At 44.9% G+C, this 18,883-nt stretch overlaps 1 protein-coding gene across 1 annotated transcript in view; it reads right to left on the bottom strand.

Moving 5' to 3' along the window:
• The window catches only part of LOC140430273 (anoctamin-9-like), a 630,447-nt gene extending 611,911 nt beyond the window's left edge, over nucleotides 1-18,536 (bottom strand). The window contains exons 1-6 of the mRNA XM_072517696.1: nucleotides 18,097-18,536; nucleotides 15,444-15,466; nucleotides 11,106-11,164; nucleotides 6,355-6,506; nucleotides 5,788-6,273; nucleotides 5,607-5,658 (exon numbers count right to left, since the gene is read on the bottom strand). Of these exons, the coding sequence (XP_072373797.1) occupies nucleotides 5,607-5,658; nucleotides 5,788-6,273; nucleotides 6,355-6,506; nucleotides 11,106-11,164; nucleotides 15,444-15,466; nucleotides 18,097-18,536 (1,212 nt within the window). The remainder of the gene's footprint in view (nucleotides 1-5,606; nucleotides 5,659-5,787; nucleotides 6,274-6,354; nucleotides 6,507-11,105; nucleotides 11,165-15,443; nucleotides 15,467-18,096) is intronic.
• Nucleotides 18,537-18,883: the final 347 nt, after the last annotated feature.

Raw genomic sequence — 18,883 nt, 5'->3', positions numbered from 1 at the left:
CAAGTGCACACATAGCTAACTCAACTGGAGAAATTGAGATGTTGCCAAGAAGTCTAGGGGTTAACGAAACAGAGGAAACCTGGCAGTGGTCAGACACACCCCTGTCTTAACCTGGGTGAATTTCTGTGGATTTCTCCTCAAAATCGCCCCAGATGATTCTTATCTCATGAGCCACATAGTCTCACTGAACTCCAGCTTCCACACAAGTGATTTAAAATTCCGCTTACAACACCCTGTGAAAGTGCGCAGTCAATTCTAACCCCACATGCCCCAGAGTCACAACGCAAGTGAATTAACCATAATTCTTTTTTAAAATCTCCAAAATCTTTGGCCCTTGGCTGCCCAATAATAAGTCACCAGGTTTGTAAGTTGAAGTACAATTGCTGTTTATCTATAACAGGAATAAAGATGAAATGTGCAGTGACACTACAGTCGGTTAAATGTCCTTTTATCACCTGACCATCCTTAACTGCCCCACCCTCTACCCACACAAACAAGTCAGACAAACACAGAGGAGAATTAAAAAGGTAAAAAATAATAAGGTTTAAGGTCAAAGGATTGGCGTCCTTGCTTCAGATGGTGAGTAATGGGTGTCACTGTAGCTCAGTGGATGGGCGGCACAGTAGCATAGTGATTAGCACTGTTGCTTCACAGCAGCAGGGATCCGGGTTTGATTCCCAGCTTGGGTCACTGTCTCACTGTGTCTGCGTGGGTTTCCTCCGGGTGCTCCAGTTTCCTCCCACAAGTCCCGAAATACATGCTTGTTAGGTGAAATGGACATTCTGAATTCTCCCTCCGTGTACCCGAACAAGTGCTGTAGTGTTTGCTAATGGGGGATTTTCACAGTTACTTCATTGCAATGTTAATGTAAGACTACCTGAGCAACTAGTAAAAATTATTATTATTATTTGTCAGTGCACTCTCTTCACAGTATGAGTGTGGTTTAATGTCTCCGGCCTACTTCTTCAATATATCTTACTCCCAGAATTTCCAGAAGCCTCTGGCTTCACAGCAGCCTGTTTTTAGACAGTGTTATCAGATTGCTGTTGCTTGCTGTAATGAAAAATGGAAAAATGTGGGATTTGGGCCGTGGCTATTGTCCTGGGAGGACTTGGGGGGGCGCGATTTTCCCAAATGGAGCCCAAGTGTTTGCGCCGTCGTGAACGCCGTCGCGTTTCACGACGGCGCGAAATGGGCACGGGGACGACCGATTCTGGCCCCCACAGGGGCCAGCATGGCGCTGGAGCGGTTCACGGTGCTGGAGCGGTTCACGCCGCTCCAGCCTCCCTTCCCGGTGCCAAATGGGCGCCGCGCCAATCCGCGCATGCACATTTGGGCCGCGCCAACCTGCGCATGCGCAGTGGACTTTTTCCGCGCGCCGGCCCAGCCCCAACATGGCGTCGGTGTTCAGGGGCTGGCCGCGCAGGAAAGTAGGCCTGGGACGGGAGAGGCCGGCCCACCAATCGGTGCGCCCCGATCGCGGGCCAGACCCCATCGGAGCCCCCCCCCTCCCTCAAAGGCCGCCTCCGACTGTTCACGCAGAGTTCCCGCCAGCAGCGACCAGGGGTGAACAGCGCCGGCGGGACTCTGTCATATCCGCGCGGCTGCGTGGCCCATCCAGGCCAGAGAATCGGCGGCCCCGCCGATTCCAGGAGCCCAGCCGCGCCACCGCAAATGGCGCCAATTCTCCGCACATCGGAGAATCGTGCGCCGGCGTCGTGGTGCGGTTGCGCCGATTCTCCGGCCCGGCGCGGGGCTCGGAGAATCGCCCCTTGGGTTTTTGTTTGGGGCACCAATGTTGGGCGAAGGGAGCAGATGACCAACTTGAGCTGGTGTCTTTAGAGGAACGAGACGTCACCAGTCAGTGCCTTGAAGCTCATCTGCCTTCCATTCAATTAAATCATGTCTTGCCTTTGACAAGGTTGCGGGGGAGGAAAAAGAAGGTTGGCCAGTATTTTTATCTGCGGGTGTGTGTGGAGTCGACCCCAATGGGAGTTTTTGTTGTTTATGGGCTATAAAATTTTTGATTGGAAAAGGGACTCGCGGGAGTTGTTTGAAGAGAAGCGGCGGTTGGCAGCGCGAGCGGGAGGCATGCGCTGGCGCTAGCAGGAGCCGTCATTTTTTAAAATAACGGCAGTTAAGATTTAAAAATAACGGCAGTTAAGACAGTTGAAAGGGGTTCAGTTGGAGAAAGGCAGTCGGAGAGGAAGGCAGCCGACGACCGGAGCAAAGAAAAAAAGCCAACGGCATGCGGGGGCTGGGCGAACGGCTCAGTAAAGCGAACAAGGTGCCAGCGGCTACAAAGGACAAGGTCATAAAGAAATAAATAAAGAGCAGGAGGAAGAAAGGAGAAAAAGCACTGAGGCTCGGTTTTAAAACCAAGCAGCCCAGAAAATACATCGGAAGATCCAAGATTAAAAGAATAATGATTGACAAGAAAGATCTGAAAGTCTTACTACTGGTCCAAAGCATCGAAAGAAAAAGATCTGGGGCGAAATTCTCCCCCAACGGCGCGATGTCCGCCGACTGCGCCAATCAGACGGGCATCGCGCCGGCCCAAAGGTGCGGAATGCTCCGCATCTTTGGCGGCCTAGCCCCAACATTGAGGGGCTAGGCCGACGCCGGAGGGATTTCCGCCCTGCCAGCTGGCGGAAATGGCGTTTGTTTCCCCGCCAGCTGGCGCGGAAATGCGGCGCATGCGCGGGAGCGTCAGCGGCCGCTGAAGGTTTCCCGCGCATGCGCAGTGGGGAGAGCCTCTTCCGTCTCCGCCATGGTGGAGGCCGTAGCGGAGGCGGAAGGGAAAGAGTGCCCCCACGGCACAGGCCCGCCCGCGGATCGGTGGGCCCCGATAGCAGGCCAGGCCACCGTGGGGGCACCCCCCGGGGTCAGATCGCCCCGCGCCCCCCCCCAGGACCCCGGAGCCCGCCCACGCCGCCTGGTCCCGCCAGTAAATACCAGGTTTGATTTACGCCGGCGGGACAGGCAATTTCTGGGCGGGACTTCAGCCCATCCGGGCCGGAGAATTGAACGGGGGGTCCCGCCAACCGGCGCGGGCGGGATTCACGGCGGCCAACGGCCATTCTCCGACCCGGCGGGGGGTCGGAGAATGACGCCCCTGTTATATCCTTATTAAAAATAGTTTGAATCTTTAAATTTTGAAAATAAACTTAAGTTAAGTTGATAACCTGAAAGAATTGTTATTAGAAAGCTTACTTATTCTACTTAAAAAGCCTGAGTAAAGCTATTGAGTGATAGGTAAATTAAATCTTCCAGGAAGATATGGGTTATACCGGTGATTAACTTGAAAAATTAGTTTGATCCGAATTGCACCCACTTAAGTTTGTCTAGGAGTCAGGGACACAAGGGAATCCCTGTTCAACACATAGAATTTCTTGACCCTTTTTGGTTTAGGGGGAGATTTCTTGGTGATTTCTTGACAATTTTAGGTTTAGGGGGAGATTTCTTGGTGGTTTCTCGACCCTTTTTGGTTTAAGGGGAGATTTCTTTGTGATTTTAACTTAATTATGGGGCGGGATTCTCCGATCCTGGGGCTAAGTGTTGGCGCCGTCGTAAATGCCGGAGTGTTTTACGACGGCATCAACAGGCGCCTTGGATCAGCGATCCTGCACCGCACAGGGGGCCAGCACAGCACTGGAGAGCCTCACGCTGCTCCAGCTGCCGATATGGGCGTCAGGAAGGCGCCGTGGGTCCGCGCATGCACGCCACAGCCGGCGCGAGTTCGCTCATGCGCGTGGGTTGCCTTCTCCGCGCCGGCCCCGACGCAACATGGCGGAGACCAACTGGGGCCCGGCGCGGAGGAACATAGGCCCCCACCGGGATAAGCCCGCCTGCCAATCGGTAGGCCCCGATCGCGGGCCAGGCCACCGTGGAGGCCCCCCGCGTAGTTGGATCCCCCTCCCCCCCCAGCACGAGCGCCGAGGTCCCACCGGGTAGGAACACACGAGAACAACGCCGACGGGACTCGGACTAATTTGGCGGGCACTCAGCTCATCGCATGGGGAGAATCGCCGAGGGGGGGGGGCGCGGGGTGTTGAGCGGCCCCCGATTAGCGCCGACGCCAATTCTCCGGTGACTGGAGAATTGCCGTCGGAGCAGCGTTGCATGATTCCCCCCCCCCGGCGATTCTCCGACCCGCCATGGGGTCGGAGAATCCCGCCCATGGATTCTGGATGCATATCCATTTCTGCAGAGAGAGAGTTATCAGATTATTTTGGTGAGAATTAACTGGATATTCCTGGAGTGAGTTGGTTCGATTCCCCCGTCGAGCTTGCTGAATCAAAAGTGAAATGAACTCCAGCCTTGTAACACTGAGAAACATGTCAGTGGCACCAGAACAAATCACCACTGGCCATCGGGCAGGGCACAGACATTTGAGCCAATTTATTGGCTATCAGCCAAGAAAATCAAACTGAGTCACACTGATGCCTTCCGGATTCGTTCTGCTTGATTTAAAGATATAGGCAATTGCTTCTGCTTAAATTAAAGATGCAGGCTGCCTTAAAGCCACAGGTCCATTACACATTCATGAATCAAAATGGTAATCATAAAATAAAAGGGAAAATAAGGGAATAAACAGGAAACAAACAGTAGGGACTCTTACAGCTTTCAAGAAGACACACTTTCAAATCTTCTTCCAAACAGTGTTTTCCCTCACTGCTTCCATCCATGATTCGTTTCCAGGTTTTACACCTCTCCCTTCAGATTTCTTCTGTCTTAAAGGCAGAAGAACACATCTTCGAGGTCCAGCCGCCAATTTCCATAATTATTTCAAACAAAGTCTCTCAAACTAGTAATTTCTCACAAGCCCCAGCATTATGCTGACATCTTTTTGGTCTCTCAAGACCCAATGCCTTTTCAACTCTCTGTGACTTTATTTAACAGTAATCTATTCTGGTTCCAGATTTCCTCTGCTCCATTAACCCCAGATTTCTTGGAAACATTTTAATTTCTCCAGTTGCCTTAATTAGTAGCTCTTTAGACTTATACACTTGGTTTCTTAACTATTATTCCATGGTAAGGCTTTTCTTCTAGTAAAGGTGAGAGCAACATTCCCTCTCTAGCCTTCTAAATGAAATGCTTGTAGAAGAGCTGTGAGAGCTGCCTTCTCTCTCACTACATATCTCCAACTGCTAATGAATTCAGCTAAAACTGCACTCACAAAACCTTCCTACCTGAAAGGTGCTTCAGTTGCTAAGCAACAACTTTTATTTCTCTAAGCTTTTGTTTACTTTTCACACCATAACCTCTTTAAGCACAGTTTGAATTGAAACAAAAACCCCCATACATACAAACACCTTTGTTCAGCATGAATCTAACTATAGGTTTATCCTTCTTTACAGATAAACACTAAATTAAATCCATTTAAAACTATACCATATTTCTAATATTTATCAATACAAATATAAATCCCTTAAAGCAACCTTTTTTTTCTGCCAAAAGGCATACGGACTCAATAATTCTTGGGTGAAGTCTTGTACCAAAGACTTATGCAAGTACGTCCTGACTTTCTCCCAGTGATGGGGTGAGATCTGACGATGAGGAATCTTTACTTGTTAGTCCACTGCAGTCACACTCCTGTGGCTTACCAGGTCACAATACTCGATGTCATCATCATTCTTACTGAAAGTTGCTCTGTACCTAATGAGAGTAGGAACATACATAGAAAATAGAAGCAAAAGGAGACCATTCAGCCCTTTGAGCCTGCTCTGCCATTCATTATGATCATGGCTTTCTTCCTTGGGTCTCCTTCAAATCAGTGACGCCCACCTTTGAAATGAGGTTTGAATGTTTTGTCCAGGTCTATTCACCACAACAGTTGTGGGTTTAAAGACACCTATGAATGTTCTAGGTTGGAGGTAAACATCTTTGTGGCTGAAATTGGTGATTTGCATGGGCATCCTATCCTTTTCTCTCAAAGAGATGAGGATGGCTCCCAGAATTACACAAAGTGGCAATTCTGCGAAACCTGATGCTCCAGCAAGGCCTGATGTCAACCATTTAGGGACATGAGCCATGAAGAACAGTGATGGTGCAGGTGGGTAAAAGCATAGCCCAATTTCCTGCTTCTCAAACAGTTCAAAGTTCCATATAGGCTGATACACCTTGAATGAATGATGAAACTCTTGACCTCCTCCTGCCAATTTTGTAACGTGCAGCTCATACTCGTCACCTTTCAAGGACACTGGATGTCTCTTAACACATTCAACCCCAACATCATACATATTCACAACTTCCTTACTTCCACTGGAGTATCTATCAGGTCACAAAGTAACAGGAAGCCCAGGTATTAAAAGCAACAACAAATTGTAATTTGGTGTAGCCAAAAAGACATACTGTGGAGATAGGACAGAAAGGATTGGATCTGTACTTAATGTATGGTGATCTGTTTTGCCTGCCTCTTCAGCTTGAGGTCCATATTCCGTACTGCTAATAACCTCCCTGGTGCTGGCCTCTTTCATGGTCCCCATGATCCGGACTATGTGATCCTATGCATCAAAGGATAATTGTGGTTTGTCACAATTAAGTTCCCCAACGTCATGCAGATGTTTCCATTCCTCATCGCTTCAACTAGGTGATTCTTCAGCTGTAAGCCTTGGTTGCTTTGAAGGAGGGATCCAGGAGGACAATGCAATTGTACAACTTGATCAACTCCAGATATACAGAGACCAGCTCCTCTTTTTTCACTTTTACTCATGAAGCCTCTGTTTAAGCTCAGGCAGGCTATTACTGTCCCAAAAACTTATGCAAGGACTTAAATATTTGCTATGGGCTTCTTTGAACACCTTCACTTCTCCTGATGTATTTCCTGATGTGCTTTCCCACACGTATGTTCAACCTCCTGTTCACTCTTGTTGAGGCCCTTCGATTCCATGACCAATTGTGCATCTTTGATCCAATATTTTGCTGGCAGATCGTTGGGCATTTCTGGTCTTCCCCTGATCTGTACAGTTTCCTAGCCATTGGCAAGTAGAATTTCCAAACAGGAATACCGTTTCTGCCATCTGCAAAGTCAAGGGAGCCTTGACAGAGCCTCTGTCTAGAATGGCCTCAAGGTGCAATTTCCTCCACCAACAGTATTCGAAGGAGCTTTGGAATCTCGTTTACATCACCAATTTCAACTCCTTCGCCACTTACTCCATCTTGGCCCGATTCCTTTGTATCATGTCGACAATGACATTACGTGTGCTGTGGAATCCGACTTCCGGCACAGATGTAAGGTACGATCAACCCGAATGGGAACATGTCCCATAGTACGTGCGATAAGCCGGGTGTTTCCCGGTGCTCGGAGCGCCAATAAACACCACACTATCAAACGGTCAATCAGAGGCCTCAGTGGCGAAAGCGCAGCCAAAGTCATACTTAGTCCCGTTTTCACCGGAATTCCTCAGCGCAGGGAAAGATTTGGACGCCATTTTTAAGTGGCGCCCAGAACTCTCGACCCCTGAAACCCCCATGCCCCAACTCACCACCAAGGGATCCCCCAACTCACCACCAACACCCTCAGGCCAGATTCATCACGTGGAAAATGCCAGCTTGGCACCCCAGCAGTGCCCTTGCCAGCTGGCAGTACCACCTGGGCACCTTGGTAGTGCCAGGCTGACACCCAGGTGGCACTGCCAGCATGCCAGTGTCAAGGTACTAGGCTGGCAGTGTCAGGGTGTCACCCTGACCAGAGGGAAAGCGCCCGGGGACCTCCCATCCCCTTGTGGACCCCCACGAGTGCCGTTCCATGTGGTCCCCATTTGTGCAGACCAGCACTGAACGGCGCTCACCCGAGGTCTCCAAGGCAAAAAGGTTAGATCTCACGCCTTAGTTAGATCTTAGGAAAGCATATTAGAGTGAGGTTAGCTGTGTCACTCTAATATGCAGATTTACCAGAAAGTGATCCCACCCACAATGTGCAGCATTTACATTGCGACGTCTCACGTCACATGAAACCTTGTGAGCCGTGGCAAGCCGGGTAGATCCTGGAAGAGGCATCTACCGGCTGCACCACGTTGCTTTTCGGGTGCATGTTGCCGGTAGATCTCGCCCGTAATATACGATTCAAGCAGAAGAAATGGAAGAACACTATAGAACAGATGCTTTATTTCATATGCATTAGATCTTTATATACATTAATATAAAACTTTAACTCAGAAGAACAAACTATTTACAACGCACCATTAACTCTGTTTCTCTCTCCACAAATGCTCCCACCTACTGACTTTTTCCAGCATTTTGTTTTTCTCTTAATTTCGAATACCCACAGTAATTTGCTTTTATTTAAAATGGACATTCACAATTGAAGCTTCAGATCCATCAAGATATATAGATTGATTCCAGAGTTGAAGGTTCTTTTTATGAAGAGATTGAGCTGTTTAGGAGGTAGTGGCGTAGTGGTATTGGCACTAGACTAGTAGTCCAGAGACACAGGTTTCATGCTCTGGGGACCTGGGTTTGATTCCCATCAGGGGTCACAGTCTGAGCATTTAGGACAGAGATGAGGAGAACTTTGTTCACCCAGAGAGTGTGGAATTCGTTACCACAGGAAGCAGTTGAGACCAAAAAGCAGTTTTCCAAGAAGCAGTTAGAAATGGCACTTAGGGCGAAGAGGATCAAAGAGGATCAAAGGAAATGGGGGAAAGCGGGATTAGGCAATTGTGTTGGATGATCATGCCATGATTCAAGGGACAAATGGCCTTCTCCTGCTCCTATTTTCTATGTTTCTAATTTGAATTCAATAAAAAATCTGGAATTAAAAATCTGATGATGACCATGAAACCTTGTCAATTGCCATCTAGTTCACTAATGACATTTTGGGAAGGAAATCTATAGTCCTTGCCAGGTCTGACTTACATGTGACTTCAGACCCACAGCAATGTGCTTCATTCCTAAATGCCTGATATATGGGCTATAAATTCTGGCCCAGTCACCAACACCCACATCCCATGAATGAATAAAGAAAAGTAACAACACACAATGGGATGGATTATTCAGGATGTCATAATATACACCAGTATATCATGGTGCAGACACACACTGATGGACACACAGTGGGACAATCAACATACACAACACCGCAGCCAATCACCAGTGAGAGCACACGCATTATAAAGACAGGGGACATCAGAGTTCCCGCTCATTCGAGTAGCAGCTAGCTAGGAGCACAGAGCGCACAACCTGCAACACAGACATTCACCATGTGCTGAGTGCATCAACTGGTTAGGACAAGGCAAAGGTCTTTCGTTAAAGCTGGTATCGTATTGACCCACAGTTCAAGTATGTTTAAATAGTTAACCTTTTAATAAAATAGTGTTGCACTACTTCAAGTGTTGGTGACCTGTATGTGATCCAGAACGCCCAACACATCAGACTTTTGATGGGCCAGTATGTAGGGAAAAGCTAATGAGCACGCAAGTCAAGCTACTTGGTTCAGTGGCAGACCTGTCACAGAGTCTCTAGCTACTGTCAAAGGATTTGGTAAAGTCTGGTTTGAACGTGGCACAGGACAATGTGCAGAGTATCAAGCCCATCCGTTCTAACATGCAAGTGGTGGCCAAATCCTTGGTATTATTTGTAGACCAACTTATGATGCAGCATCTGGTGGCCAAAGCCTCAGCTTCCATTGCAGCAGAGGCAGACGTCATTCAGTCAATCTCTCAGTGCTGCCGTGAAAGCTCCAAGGTCATGAGATCCATGCTAGGTACCATGCAGGTTCAGGCTTCTGTTATCATGGTTGTGGTTCTCTGTGCTCAAGTGGCATATAGACTCTCACAAACTCTTTTGTTTGATAAAATTGTTTCAGCAGTTGTTGCAGGATCACTGTAATGGAACATCACAAGAAAATAGAGACGGTGGTGAAACAATATGAAACGGAATCAGAGTCTGAGTAGGCACTCGAGGGCAGGCCATCAGGAGCAAAGGCACACCCAGATCCCACCTCTCCAGTTCCTTCTCCTCCTCTCTCCATAAAGTGCTTCCTGTCTCTAGAGCCGCTGCTCAGTTTTCTTTCATATTGCAGACTGAGAGGAACCATAGCCCTCAAGTCCTCCCCAGCTTTTGTCACGACAGGTTACTCTGTCCTCTCTGCGAGGGTGCAACACTCTTTGCCAAATCCAGAAACCCACAACAACACTTCCAAAAAGACTCCACAGTACTTACACAAACTTTGCAAAACAGCAGTTAGTAATAATATTGCCGTACCAGCAAGTTGGGTGATTGGCCCTTCAAATAGTGCTCAAGGGATGTGCCTCTTCTAGCTGAATGCATATTCTTTTGTGAGTGCAAATGGCACGTGCATTCAGTTAATTGGCGCAATCCAAATTTCAAAAACAGCTACACCAGCTATTAAAAGTAATGATCTTGGCAGTTGGTACATTTCTTGTGCACAAACAGATTACACATGCTACTGTGCTCGGTGCCATGAGGATTGTGCAGGAAGTACCAGTGCATGCCACTAAGAGGGCCTCTGGTTTCTGTGCTGCCAACTCCTGCAGTGCAAAGGAGCAACATTTCTAGCCCATCGTATCATGATCTCCAGCTTAGAATAACACCCATTAATTACAACCATTGACCAGTCATTGCGACCATCTCTCGTTCCTTCTTGATAGTTATTGTTGCTGAGCTCAATGGCTTTGTATTCAGTGACACTGCTGTTTCATCATCATATTTGACTTGCATCTATCAATTATTTTGAAAAACAAAGGTGGCGGGGGAGAGGGGGGCAGCAAGGAAGGAGCCCAGGGAAACATCAGGAGGGGACATGGGAAAAGATTAAGGAGGGGCCAGAGGGCACCCTCCCCAACAAAGACATAGGAGCAATAGTAACAAATGCAAAACTGAAGAGAGCCTACAGTATCTACAATGGAAGAAAGGGCCCAAGATGGAGCCCGAACACCAGAAATCGGGTGCGGTGGGTCAGAGAATCCTGCCCTATGAGTCTGTAACATCATTATTCCTGTCTCCAGTTTTAAGCCTGATAAAGTCTCAAATCCTGTTTAATAAAAGGCATGTTTCTTTAAAGGTGAGATAATTTAGTTCTTTAAGATATTTACAAACACCCCACAACTCTTTTTTTCACCAAAATAAGTATCTATATTTACCTCATGAAGTGGGAAGGCTGCGTCAAATGTCTTGCTTTCTAGTAATTGACGAAGACCCCCTGTATTTAAGAAAATTAACATATTTATGTCCAAACAATGCAAAAGGAAACTGCTCCATAATGGTGCAATGATGAACCTTCAGTCCATATCATTATAACTTGAAAGACTTCAGTGCTCAACGTACAGATTAGTATTTTATCATTGAAAAGCCAGCAGGAAGGCCATAACCTACTTTGGACACAAGGAGTTGGATAAATCAACAAATAATGTAATGGATTTTAACAGTTTGTTGGTTGTACGTGTTATGAAAGACAGGACGGTATGAGGTACCAAAATTTGGAAGTATACCGAAATAATACCTAAAGAAGACTGGATTTTAAAATCTTAATTCAAACACTATGGGCTGGATTTTGCCAGCTCTCGAAAATGAGCTGGGAGGTGGGAGAGCAGGCAATATGGCGGGAAAGATGTCAGGAGAGAGTCTGACGACTTTCAACCACCATGTACTTTTTCCACAGGCAGAAACCTCAGTAGCATGGCCGCCAATTGAGCCATCTAAGGGTGCAATATGTGATCATTTTTCGTCTGCATGGGGAGGATCGTACCCTTCTGGGGTAGTGCACCAGGTAATCCTGGAGACCTCACAGTGAATTCCTGCGGGAACCTACCTTGATTGGTGTTCCATTACTCACCAGGTGGTAATGGAGGTCACTGTGCCCAAGGTGCCGTGGTTAGAACAACCTCTGCGTTTGCAATCCTCAGTAGGACTCCTCCTCCAAAGAATTGAACCTAACGCATATAATAGCATATTTGCATCTTGGAAGAATCCTCCTTCTTTTTCGGTGATCACTCGCTAACGAATATGATTGACCAGCTACGAAACTCCATGTCACTGATCATGGGTTCTGTAGATACTTGCATGGCTGATGAGCCCAATCCTAGAGCTGCTTCCCCGACCACATACTTGGCAGGTGTTTCTGGGAGGTGGGATTGGTCCTTGGACTAGAAATCGCTGGTATTCCTTTCACGGCTCCATTTCCCAACTCTTGCCATCAAATGTTCTCAAAGAATTGAGTCCTTTGTTATGGGCCAGGGTTTAGAGAACCCCAAAGTGTATCATGGAGTTCACCTGACCCACAACTTTTGATAGATTGTGGTATGGGGAGCACACGGCCCACTCTACTGGTGTGGTACAGCAGAAATGGAAAAGTATTTTTTAAAGCAAATTAATGTTTATTCTATGAACTCAAGTTAACCTTTTTACAACATACAGTGAACATCTTAGCAACCATCAATTCAAATACAACCCCCAAAGAATGCAACACTAAGTAATTTCTACTTTCCTTTTAACATCCATAAGACTTAAAAACACCTTTTAACAGAAAGACATCAGGCTTAACTTCACTACTGAGAACAGCTACCACGTTCAAATCAGCAAATGGACACTCATAAGCTTGCAGAGATTCACACACATCATGCTGTGATTTCAGCTTCTCCAAAGCTAAAATGAAACCAAACCCTCCCTGCAGCAAAAAACCTAAATCGAAAGTAAAATGCTGAGACAGCCCAGCGCCACCCACTCTGACATCACTGCAGTAAAAAACACCCATTTCTTTAAGGTACACTCACTACAGATATTTATATAGACACCCATTTATTAAAGGTACTCTCACATGACACCTCCCCCCCAAGAAAAAAAATAAACCATCAACTTCAAGATGGTTTCATTTTTCACCTTTTCACTATCCTTTAAGAAATGCACACAGTAAATATACTTTTTCATTTTAAAAAAACAACACACGCAAAGAGGTATAATGATATAGTCCATTTAGTTTTATTTTTCCTTCAACTGGAATCTGGCTCGATTGAGTCTCTTTAAAGAAGAAGGTCTCTGCCCGATCCATCCATTTCTCTACACCTCGGCATTTCTCTTTATAGTCAGATACTTTAGTTCAATCTGATCACAGAGTCCCTTGTAATTCTCCAACACAGGAGCATTGGTTATCACAGCTCTCAGGCAGTCAAATGCCTGTTGAAATCTGTCCACTGAAATCTTCAACGTTTCTTCAGCAAGTCTATCAGTGGAGCAACCACGCTACAAAAAGTTTTCACAAATGTTCGATCAAATCCACTCATGCCAAGAAATCGCATTATTTCCCTTCGTCTTGAGGGTATCGGAAACTCCTCAATAACTGTTGGTTTCACATCCCGTGTGACCATTCGACCCCGTCCAATTGTATGGCCAAGGAAAGTGACTTGGGCTTTTCCAAATTCATTTTTAGCTATGTTTATCACCAAACCCGCCTCCTGAAGTCGATCGAATAACTCCATCAGATGTTTTAAATGTTCTTTCCATGTCTGGCTGAAAATTACCAGATCGTCGATGTATACCGCACAATTGGGCAATCCTGAAATGACTTTGTTAGTTAACCGTTGAAATGTGGCTGGGGCGTTTTTCGTGCCAAATGGCATAACTTTGAATTGGTATATACCACCTGGAGTCACAAAAGCTGAAATCTCCTTCACCTTTTCGGATAAAGGTACCTGCCAGTAACCTTTAAGTAAATCCAGTTTGGAAATAAAAGCTGATTGTCCCACTTTCTCAATGCAATCCTCCAAACGTGAGATAGGATAAGAGTCCGTTCTTGTAACTGCATTAACATTTCTATAGTCCACACACAACCGTTGGGTACCGTCTGGTTTAGGTACCATCACTATGGATGAGTTCGATTGGCTGCAACCCACTTCAATTATGCCGTTTTTAAGCATACTCTCTTTGTTAACATGTGCCAATTTTAAAGGGTTAAGTCTGTATGAATGTTGTTTAATTGGAACAGCATTTCCCACATCTACATCATGTATAGCCATTTTAGTACTTCCCAATTTATCTCCACAAACTTGCCCATGTGATATCAATAACTCTTTCAGGTCAGTTTGTTTTTCCTCTGGAAGGTAACTCAACAATTTATCCCAATTTTTAAGAACATCCTCGTTTTCCAATTTAATTTGAGGTATGTCAAATTCACAGTCATCTGGATTTGGTTTGTCACTTTGAGTTGGAATCATTAAAACCTCCTCCTTTTTCTCTCCTTCCTTTCAAAGTACCTTTTAAGCATATTCACATGACACACTCGGTGAGTCTTCCTTCTATCCGATGTTTTTACTACATAATTCACCTCACTTAATTTCCTTTCAATCTGATAAGGTCCACAAAACCTTGCTTTTAAAGGTTCACCTACCACTGGTAACATTACTAAAACTTTATCTCCACTGGCAAAACTACGAACTTTGGATTTCTTGTCCGTGCCTGTTTCATCATATTTTGTGCAACTTTTAAATGTTGTCTAGCCAATTCACCTGCTCTATTTAATCATTCCCTAAAATTTGACACGTAATCCAATAATGTAATTTCCGATTTCTCATTCACCAATTTTTCCTCAATCAAATTAAGTGGTCCTCTTACCTCATGACCAAACATTAGTTCAAAAGGACTGAATTTGGTTGGCTCATTAGGTGCATCCCTAGCTGCAAACAGTACGAATGGAATTCCTTTATCCCAATCCTCTGGATAATCCTGACAATAAGCCCTCAACATTGTCTTTAATGTTTGATGCCACCTTTCTAACGCTCCCTGCGATTCTGGATGGTACACAGTTGATTTAAAGTGTTTTATTCCTAAACTATCCATAACTTCTTTGAATAACCTTGAGACAAAATTTGATCCTTGATCCGATTGTATTTCTGTGGGTAGTCCATATCAAGTAAAGAATTTAAGTAACTACTCCACAATCTTTTTAGCTATAATATTACATACTGGAATGGCCTCTGGAAACCTAGTAAACACATCCATTATAGTCATCATTAAAATCACTTTTCGTTTTAGGAAGCGGTCTTACGCAATCAAATAGGCCCTTGTAAAAGGTTCCTCAAATGCTGGAATGGGTATTAGGGGTGCTGATTTTATCACTGCTTGAGGTTTCCCCATCACTTGACATGTGTGACATGATTGACAAAATTTTACTACATCTTTATGTTGTCCAAGCCAATGAAAAATTTTGTATTTTAGCTTGAGTTTTCCTTATTTCCAAATTACCTCCCACTGGTACCTCATGTGCAACTCTACCGGCAATACTACTTGATGAACTTCTGTCCACTTTTCATCCGCCTGCATACGTTAAGGTCTCCATTTTCTCATGAAGACATTACTTTTACGGTAATAACACTCTGGTATACACTCAGATTCCTCTTGCGTATATGCTTTCTAATACATCCGTTTAATTTCTATATCTTTTTGTTGTACCTCCGACAATTTTCCTGAACTAAAAATAACTGCCTCACCCTTCTTGTTCTTTTTCAACCATCTGATCAAAAATCGTTTCTGATAATGGCACTTCAATATCTTCACTCTTTGATTTCTCCTCTTGTCTTAACCTTAACTTTGCAACCTTGTTACTACACAATCCGGAAAAATCCCAGAATATTCGTCCTTCAACACTTCTTGTCTGATTTTCCACTGGCTAATCAACCACAGTAGGCATCACTCCCACCTGCGATCCAGCGATATCATTACCAAGATAAACTGTATTCCTGGACAACATAGTTTCTCTATTACTCCTACTACCACTTCACCACTCTTCATTGGACTTTCCAACCTTACCTTATATAATAGAACACTGCTCCTCTCACCCTGAATTCCACATATTACCACCTTTTCTGGCAACATTCTTCCCAAACTACATAAGTCCTTATCTCTTACCATTAAAGATTGACTTGCTCCTGTATCTCTTAAAATTGTGACTTCTTCTAGTCCTCCTGATACACAGTAAACGTTACCCACACAAGCAAATTTTTTAAAGAGATCTGTCACCTTCTCAATCACCTCTTGATCAGGCTGTGCAATCTTTTGCACCTCCTTCGCTTCACTTGGGCTTTCCTTTACCACTTTAACAAATCCCATTGTCTTATCCTGTTTTACCACATCAGCCTTCCCAGTGCTTTTCTTCAACCACCAACACTGTGACTTTACATGGCTTAATTTATTACAGTGAAAACATTTGAAACTTTTCATGTCTCTTCCATCCTCCTGGATTTCTTTTTTAATCTGAGGTACACTCTCCTTATTATCTCCCATCAGATCACCTTTACCTTTACCACTTGAGTATTCTCATGTCCCAAGTTTCTATCCCTCACAGGCTGAAACTGATGTCGGAAACCAAGCTTTGATTTATGAACTAATTCATAATCATCTGCCATTTCTGCTGCTAACCTCGCAGTTTTAACCCTCTGCTCTTCCACGTGAGTTCTCACTACATCAGGAATTACATTTTTAAACTCCTCCAAAAGTATAATTTCTCTGAGAGCTTCATATGTGTGGTCTACTTTCAAAGCCCTTATGCACCTATCAAAATTACTCTGTTTGAGCCTTTCAAACTCCATGTATGTTTGACCAAATTCTTTCCTTAAATTTCTAAACCGTTGTCTGTAAGCTTCAGGCACAAGTTCATATGCACCTAAGATGGATTTTTTCACCTCTTCATACATCCCAGATACCTCCTCCGGTAGTGATGCAAACACTTCACTAGCCCTACCTACCAGCTTTGTTTGAATCAGCAATACCCACATCCTGTGGCCATTTCATTTGTTTAGCTACCTTCTCAAATGAAATGAAAAAGGCTCCTACCTCCTTCTCGTCAAACCTTGGCAATGCTTGGACATATTTAAATAGATCCCCACCACGTCTTCGACTTTGACGCTCTTTCTCACTATCCTCATCACTATCATCCAACTGTACGTTTGCCTTTACGCCTGCCAATTTTAACTGACTGTCATGTTTCATGAATATTTTCTGAAGTTCAAACTCTCTTTATCTTTTTCCCTGATCTGTATCTCCCTTTCTCTTTCTTTTTGTTCTGCTGGGGCTATTCTTTCTTTTCTCCTTTCTTCGCTCTCCTTTTCTTTTTCCTCTCTCTCTTTCTTTTTCCTCTCTATCTCTTTCTCTTTCTTTTTCCGCTCTCTCTCTTTCTTTTTCCTCTTTCGTATTCATGCTGCTTCGGTCCGTAAGGTACTGTGTGACCGTCTCCACCCCCAAAAACTTCAGAGCCTCTGTCCACAACACACTCCCCACTTAAACTGGAATACCACACCTGAAAAGCAACCACAATATGCTCACCCCGCACTGTCTGTAAGTTCACTAAAGCCAATCCAATTGATAGAGCTTTATCCCTGACGAGCCCTCAATTTGTTATGGTCCAGGGTTTAGAAAACCCCAAAGTGTATCACGGAGTTCACCTGACCCACAACTTTTAATAGATTGTGGTATGGGGAGCACACAACCCACTCGACAGGTGTGGTGCAGCAGAAATGGAAAAGTATTTTTTAAAGCAAAACAATGTTTATTCTATGAACTCAAGTTAACCTTTTTACAACATACAGTGAACATCTTAGCAACCATCAATTCAAATACAACCCCCCGAAGATTAAAACACTAAGTAATTCTTATTTTCCTTTTAACATCCATAATACTTAAAAACACCTTTTAACAGAAAGACATCAGGCTTAACTTCTGAGAACAGTTACCACGTTGAAATCAGCAAATGGACACTCATAAGGTGCAGAGATTCACACACATTCTGCTGATTGCAGCTTCTCCAAAACTAAAATGAAACCAAACGCACCCTGCAGCAAAAAGCCTAAAGCAAAAGTAAAAAGTTGACAGACAGCCCAGCTCCACCCACTCTCTGACATCGCTGCAGTAATACACACCCATTTCTTAAAGGTACTCTCACGACAGATATTTATATACACCCATTTATAAACACCCATTTCTTAAAGGTACTCTCACATGACACCTTTCAATCGGGAGGTTACTCCAAGTTGGTCTTATATGAGCAAGGGTCTCCCACACGTCGACGTCTATGCTGCATTTCTTGAGATAAGCCTTCAAAGTGTTTTTGAAGCACTTCCTTTGCCCTCCTCTTGTTCGGGAGCCTACCTTGAGCTGGACGAAGAAGATTTGCTTTGGCAGTCGGGATTCTGCCATCCTAAGTTTGTGACCAGCCGACGAAGTTGATTTTGGATGATCATGGCTTCAATATTGGTGCTCTTGGCTTCTTTATGATAGTATGCCTGTCTTTCCAGCTGATGTGAAGTTTCTGAGCCATGGAGGAGTGTTGAGAGGGCAACTGCCTTGTACACAAAGATCTTGGTATCAGCACAGTCATCGAAGACTCTCATCCCTCTCAGCCTGAGGTGTCCAAATGCGGTGATCGTGGACTGGATACGATCTTTAACCTCCACACCGAAGTTAGCCTTCGAGAGTTTCTCCATTGACGTCGATGAAGGTAGAGACTGGATATTGCCCTGGACGTGTTGGTAAAAGACTTGGGTCTTCTTGAGGGTGAGGTTGAGACTGATTCTTCGGTATGCTTCCATGAAGGTGTCAAGCACGGCTTGTAAATTCTCTTCTGAGTGATGGCTTGTAATCCGCATTCTGAAGTTTCAAGAGCAATGTCAGTGTAGTGTTCTTCTTGCATTTCAACCGGTTGAAAAGTTTTTCATCCATCATGTAGACGATGTCCACTACACAGGGAAATTTGTTCCTGATGAGGTGAACGATGGTGGCGATGAAGATAAAAAAGAGTGGGGGCATGACACATCCCTGCTTGACACCAGTCCTGACCACAAAGATTTCTGTCTTAATACCATCGCTGAGGACTGTTACCGACATCTTGTCGCGGAATAGTCGGAGGATTTTGATGAATTTCTCTGGACAGCCAGTC

The sequence above is a fragment of the Scyliorhinus torazame genome, chromosome 10 (assembly GCF_047496885.1).
Source record: "Scyliorhinus torazame isolate Kashiwa2021f chromosome 10, sScyTor2.1, whole genome shotgun sequence".
Classification (NCBI taxonomy): domain Eukaryota; kingdom Metazoa; phylum Chordata; class Chondrichthyes; order Carcharhiniformes; family Scyliorhinidae; genus Scyliorhinus; species Scyliorhinus torazame.
The sequence above is the reverse complement of the archived record's forward strand: the minus strand, read 5'-3'. Positions and strand labels throughout refer to the sequence as shown.